The sequence below is a fragment of the Trichomycterus rosablanca genome, chromosome 6, assembly GCF_030014385.1.
Source record: "Trichomycterus rosablanca isolate fTriRos1 chromosome 6, fTriRos1.hap1, whole genome shotgun sequence".
Taxonomy (NCBI): domain Eukaryota; kingdom Metazoa; phylum Chordata; class Actinopteri; order Siluriformes; family Trichomycteridae; genus Trichomycterus; species Trichomycterus rosablanca.
Window position 1 is genome coordinate 4002044 of NC_085993.1, and position 6756 is coordinate 4008799.

General features: G+C 37.7%; 1 protein-coding gene across 1 annotated transcript; it reads left to right on the top strand.

Moving 5' to 3' along the window:
• Positions 1-2113: 2113 nt before the first annotated feature.
• LOC134316205 (cytochrome b-c1 complex subunit 6, mitochondrial) lies at positions 2114-6756 on the top strand. The gene is made up of 4 exons (XM_062996528.1): positions 2114-2227; positions 4512-4538; positions 4713-4874; positions 6541-6756. The coding sequence occupies exons 1-4, from the start codon at positions 2183-2185 to the stop codon at positions 6571-6573; spliced, it is 267 nt and encodes an 88-aa protein (XP_062852598.1). The 5' UTR covers positions 2114-2182; the 3' UTR covers positions 6574-6756.

Below are 6756 nucleotides of genomic sequence, written 5' to 3' on the forward strand. Positions count from 1 at the left end.
GTGATTCCAACTCACCAGCAGGGGGAGACAAAGCTCACCACTCTAATCTAATCTAATCTCTGATCTAATCAGGATATTCTAATCTAATACATATTTACATAGTTTAAAATGAACTAAACCAAAACAATGAAATGTAATATTTATAAAATTAATAATTATAATGCAACAATTTCTAATGGTAAAATCAAACACATTCTTTTATCATTTCCTAGGATCTTTATATTACTAACTATTATTATTATTATTATTATTATTATTATTATATTTTGGTGCTATTAGTTAATACATTATTATTTATTTATTTCATATTTTTACTATTAACTGTAATTTATACTGCTGCTGCAATTGTTACTGTAATAACAATAACGATGATGTTAACAAAAACAGTAGTTGTAATAAGCAGTAATAATCATCATAATCGTAATCATAACAATCTGAGTAAGAACAGGAGCAAAGCAAATAGAGCATACTTGCTCTGTCATAAAGCAAATACAGCAAACTTGCATCTTTGCACAATACTGCATTTCTGCACCTTACTGTTTTTATATCAGAATATGTTTTTACCCCACCTATCATTTACTCAGTACAGTGGACCCTTGAGTTATGAACGGTTTACCATACGAACATTTCGGGTTACGAACGATCTTTTTCAACTTAATGTACAAACAAATTTCGGATTACAAACAGAAATTCGCGAAACACGGGACGTCACGAACACGTTCACTCTAACTATCTCTCTCTCTCTCTCTCTCTCGAACATTCGGACAGCAGATGGTGTTTTTTTGGTGTTTTCTTTATATTTTGTAAAATTCAATATTAAAATGGCCTCAAAGAATGTGCAGAGGAAGCGCAGTGCTGAGAAAATGAACAAATCTATTACATTTGTTGTGTTGTATAATTACTCCTGCCAGTAGCTGTCACTGTGTATCAGACAGCGGGGACAGTGAGTGAGAGAGAAGAAGGAAGTTATTCTTTCGTGCAATTTTATAAAATTTTATTTTAAAAAAATGTAAAAAAGAAGGAATTTTTTTTATAAAAAAAAGAAGGAAATTTATTATGGTGTATGGTACAGCACACGTACTGTACTGAAATGTGATGTATGTTTATATGTACAGTACTACTGTGTATTGTTGTTTATTATTGTTTATTACAGTATTATCTATTCTATTATTTAATATTTAAGTGAAAATATACGTGTATTTATAACAAAAAAAGACAATTTAAGACATTAGAAAGGTTATATAAGGGGGGTTTGGGAGGTCTGGCACGGATTAAAACAGGTTTAACTAACGAACATTTTGACTTAAGAGCAGCCCTTCAGAACCAATTACATTCGTAAGTCAAGGGTCTACTGAACCATGTACTGGTCATCACTACCCTCGTGTCTAGTCTTGTCTCCTTTAATTACTTTTTTGATTAAAAATGTCTTTTGTATTTATTGTAGGCTTTTCTGTATTTATTGCACTGTGTACTGTATTGTCCTGCACTTTTTGTTCTGTGTTGCACCCTGGTCCTGGAGGAACGTTGCTTCGTTTCAATATGTACTTGTATAGAGCTGAAATGACAATAAAGCCTCACTTGAACTCTTGAGAAAATTATGTAATTTTGCTTTACAAAAGTTTTTTTCAATCTAAAACAAAACATTTATATATTTATACATTTATATATTCTTAATAAATTAATAAATGTATTTATTTCTTTATTTTATGTTGCAAATATCACAGGATCACTGACCGAAACATTAAGTTTACATTAACAGCTCAAAAAGTTCCAGGGTAAAATAATAAAAATGAAATGTTTCCATCTAGCGGCCAAATACTGACACTGCACCAACCCGAGTACCAACCAGCCCAGCAACAACCTAAAAGCTTTTTTATTCTCTAAACAGCTCAATCAATTAATTACAAAATTATTTACAAAGCCTCTATATATATATATAAAGTTGTATTTAAACTTTATATAATGTAAATCTTTAGACATGTAGGACTCCAGCATAGATCTTCAGGCATGTCGAGGAAGATTTTAAATCAGGCGAAAGCAGTAGCTACCTACAGTGGTCCTGTAGATGCAGCAATCCTCACTAGACATATTAGTTTGGTACACCGGAAGTTTGTGCTTGTCCTACACTGTGCAGTGTGTGTGTGTGCTGTAGGTAATCTGTAGGACACAGCGGTGAGTAATCATGGTGTTCGAGGAGAAAATGATCCAAAACGGAGATCCCGAGGAGGTGAGGAATCGTGTTTTATACTGTTTTACACTGTCAATGTCATTTATAATAGAAAAGATACGAGTTTTATATAAGAACGCGGTGTAATGTAGCTCAGCTCCGTTAGCCGTGATGCTAACAGGAATAGCTCTCACCTCTACCAGCACGCTAAAGGTTCATATTAACAAGTTCATCATTTAATTATAATTCACATTATTCATCTGTTTATGAATTATTTCTGCAACTCTTTATTGTTCCCTGCATAAATGGTTAAAAAAAAGAAAATAAACGTAATGTCATTTATTTGTCTGCCATGTCCTTTAATTCCTCTTTATTGATGCTGACTTCTCTGTGCCCATATAAATAGGGCTAGTATGACTGCACCCATTAGACTGAACCAGAAGTATTACAATGAGAACATTTGAAAAGATCTGTAAACATCCCCAGAAAGCTATTTCTAAGCAATTTCAAGTTCCAGCATCACCTTTAAACACAAGACTCAAGATTTATTAAGACTTTATTGTCATTTCACTTTACACCAAGGTGTATAGAAATACGAAATCACTTGCACTTGGAAAAAGACAGGAATATGTGCCAGAGATTAAGGTTTTCCTTCCACACCTAGGGCCGATTCGGAGCACCACATCCACATACCACATGTTGTTGTGGTGGGGTGAGAGTAAACCAAAGTACCATAAATCAACATTTTGGTTTTGTAACTGATTTTTGATTGAAAGAATCAAATGATTGAAAGATCAAGATGATCAAGAGCTTTTATCTGCAATGTCAAGCACAAAAAACAACCACTCTCAACTGGAGTCCCACAGGGCTCAGTAACAGGTCCGTAACAGTTCCCGCATCACCTTTAAATACAAGATTCAAGATTTATTAAGACTTTGTAATTTCACTTTACACCAAGGTGTATAGAAAAACGAAATTACGTGCACTTGGAAAAAGACAGGAATATGTGCCAGAGATTAAGGTTTTCCTTCCACACCTAGGGTCGATTCGGAGCACCACATCCACATACCACATGTTGTTTTGGTGGGATGAGAGTAAACCAAAATAAAAATTGATTTGATTGAAAGATCAAGATGAACTTTTATCTGCAATGTCAAGCACAAAAAACAATACCCACTCTCAACTGGAGTCCCACACGGCTCAGTAACAGGTCCGTAACAGTTCCAGCATCACCTTTAAATACTTTGTCATTTCTATTTAGAATCGAGAGTATATATGAAACAGTAATGAAAAATATAAACATTTGTAGGACTGAAATAGGTACATATAATAATATTCACATGCCAGAAATTGCACACAGTGATTATTACAGCTATGAGTATTGCTTGTTTAAAGGAAGCATAGATATAGATAGACTTTATTTGTCATATATACATATACAGATGTACAGTACAATGAAATTCTTTCTTCGCATATCCCTGCTTGTTTGGAAGCTGGGGTCAGAGTGCAGGGTCAGCCATCGTACGGCGCCCCTGGAGCAGACAGGGTTAAGGGTCTTGCTCAAGGACCCAACAGTGGCTGCATAGCAGAGCCTGGATTTGAACCGCCAATCTTCTGGTTGATAGCCCAAAGCTCTACCCACTAGGCCACCACTGTCCCACATGGTCGGAAAGAGAACTCAAACAGTCATCTTAACCTGAGATTAAACGTGTCCGGATGGTTAAGTGTAATCCATGAACATAAAAACTGATCTGCCCTGAACTTGAAGCTGCTGGAACACATACGACAGTGTTTACTGTAATCTAGTCGAGCGAGCTTTATTTCACCATCGTGTGTTTAAGCGCTGCCGTGCAAAGCAGCTCGACTGAAGAGTGTTTCTGATCAGATATCATCATCACAATCAGGTTCCTCTAAATGATCATAATTAATAATAATCAATCAGGATACAGCAAAGTTTCACAACATTGTAGAACTTTCTGCAGCACCACTAAAATCTGAGCTGTATGAAACGTTTAGTCATTCAGTCACAGAAGACTTTGAAATCCCAGGACACTGTCAGGAAACTCTATATATTGAGATTTGCTTTACAGAAGGTCATTGTAATACGAGGGCAGTTGTAGCCTAGCGGTTAAGGTACTGGACTAGTAATCGAAAGGTCACTGGTTCAAGCCCCACCACTGCCAAGTTGTCACTGTTGGGCCCTTGAGCAAGGCCCTTAACCCTCAATTGCTTAGTCAAAATACTATCACAGTACTGTAAGTCACTTTGGTTAAAAGTGTCTGCTAAATGTCTGAAAATGTAAATGTATTATTAAAAGTGATATTTTTTAATTGTTTACATTTAGGAGGAAGAAGAGGAAGAAGAAATGGTGGTATGTTGTCTAAAAATAATTGAATTTTTTTGTTATTTATGATTCTGTATAAATGATTCTGAGGATGAGATTTTGTGTGTGTGTGTGTGTGTGTGTGTGTGTGTGTGTGTGTGTGTGTGTGTGTGTGTGTGTGTGTGTGTGTGTGTGTGTGTGTGTGTGTGTGTGTGTATGAAGGACCCATTAGAAACGATCAGACAGAAGTGTACGGAGGCAGAGCACTGCGTCCACACGAAGGAGAAACTGGAGTTGTGTGAGACGAGGGTGGGATCACATCCAGACACCACTGAGGAGTGCACCGAGGAGCTGTTCGACTTCCTGCATGCACGAGATCATTGCGTGAGTACAACATCTTTATCTCTAACATCTCTATTTTTATCGCTAAATGCCACCAAGTCGGTTCTGACTCCTGGTAATCAGACAGTATGGATAGAGTTTCTCCAGACTATCCTGTCTGCTGTTCAGATCATTAGTCCTTCTAATGGGTTGTTTGTCCTCTAATAGTATCTGTCCATCTGGTTGCTGGCCGTCCTCTTTCTTTTCTAATGAATTGGTTCTTTACATATTGTCTCCAGCAATAGAGCTTCATTTTGGCTATCTGGACTTTGAGTAAAAGGTTAGGTTTGGTTTGGTTTGAAGATCCCGTTTGTATGTTTTTGTTGTCCGGGGTTTCAAAGTCTTCTTCAGCACCAGAGTTAAAAAGCATTCGTTCTTTTGCACTGACATTTCCACTCATAAAAGTGTACAAACAAGTATTTTTAATAAAAAAGGAAGTGTTTGGAGTTTGCAAATTAGAATCTCAGTGGTGCTACCAACCTGGCCAGGTTTCCTGAAGGTCAGATAGTGTCTCTCCTAGTTTCTGCTCTAATGGATGTTCTCTGGTAATGATCAAGGTAATGCTGTGGGTGGGTGGGTGGATGGGTGGTGGGTTTCCAATGGTTGGTGATAAGTAGTGGCTGGTGACTGCATGTGTCTGAAGGGCCAAAATATGGGTGATACATTGTGATGATGTAAGGATACCTTACACATCACCAAGTCTGGTGTGATGAATGAGCAAAGGGGCTAAACCAGTTAATGTTGTAAATAGTATAAATAAATAAATACTTACCTGTCGTGGTAGGGATGGTCCGGGTATCGGGAATGATACATGACGTTGCCGGGTAGAAGGTGCCTGAAGAGAGAGAAAGCATAGAGTAAATTGTAAAGTAAGCTAGCGGAATTGTATGTGTTGAGAATGTTCCCTCCAGTTTTAGCTGTAGCTGGATTGGCTGCCAGGTCGTAGAGGGGAGGGACTTTTTTTGATAAAACAGGAGGAAGTAAGGGGGGAGGGGAGAAAAAGAATGGCGGGAGGCCTAAAGTGAATAACTCGAGTAACTGCCTGGAGTTACTATGTCAACCAGCTGTGGTTCTTTTTCTTTTAAATTGAAAACGCGTTTGTAAATATCCCCGGTGTGTGTGAACAAATAAAGTTGAAGGTGTTGGAACTGGGACTCTTGAGCTTTTGTCCTCCTTGGGTCTCCTATGCTTGGCTCAACCTACTACACTTCATGTTACATACATCCAGAAGAAGAATTAAAATTTTTAAAAATGACCAGGGGGGGGGGGGGGGGGGGGTTACGTCTTTGGAGAAGCTACAGGAGTTACAGGAGTCATGGTTCACATACTGAATGTGTAAATGTATTTAATGGTGGTTTGTATTTGATCTTCTGTTGGTCTGTATCAGATGTCATAGCTTTCACGTTCTCTGGAATCAATAAGTTTTGACCCCCCTAAAATAACCTGTCTGTACCTCAGGACTTGTCCCTCCTCAGACCACTGTGGGTGGGTGGGTGTTTTAGAGATATTTTGTCCCTGTCATTTGGCTGTAATGGTTTGGTCCATATCAAAGTCCCTCCAGTCTGCATTCAACACATGAAATGTGAGGAACTACCACCAGCACAATGTTCAATTAATAAAAACTTGACTAATACAGCAAACTGCTAATTACACACTTTTCTCCCTCTAGGTGTCACACAAACTGTTTCACTCCGTTAAATGAAGCTCATCAGATCATCATCAGTGCTTCTGCATGACTCCTCAGCCAGTATCAGTGATCCAGTGGTTGTTTATGTGCTGTGTTGTGACAGTTGAACATTTCTTCATACTGACATATAAACACCATTCTGTACCCAAAGCAGTCTGTTTATGTTGCTGAATTGTGAATAAAATGTTGTGTACATCA

Excerpts from the sequence above, each read along its gene's own strand:
- LOC134316205 (XM_062996528.1), top strand. The coding sequence starts at position 2,183 with ATGGTGTTCGAGGAGAAAATGATCCAAAACGGAGATCCCGAGGAG. Across the intron at positions 2,228-4,511 it reads AAAACGGAGATCCCGAGGAG|GAGGAAGAAGAGGAAGAAGA; the intron begins GTGAGGAATCGT and ends GTTTACATTTAG. Across the intron at positions 4,539-4,712 it reads AAGAGGAAGAAGAAATGGTG|GACCCATTAGAAACGATCAG; the intron begins GTATGTTGTCTA and ends GTGTGTATGAAG.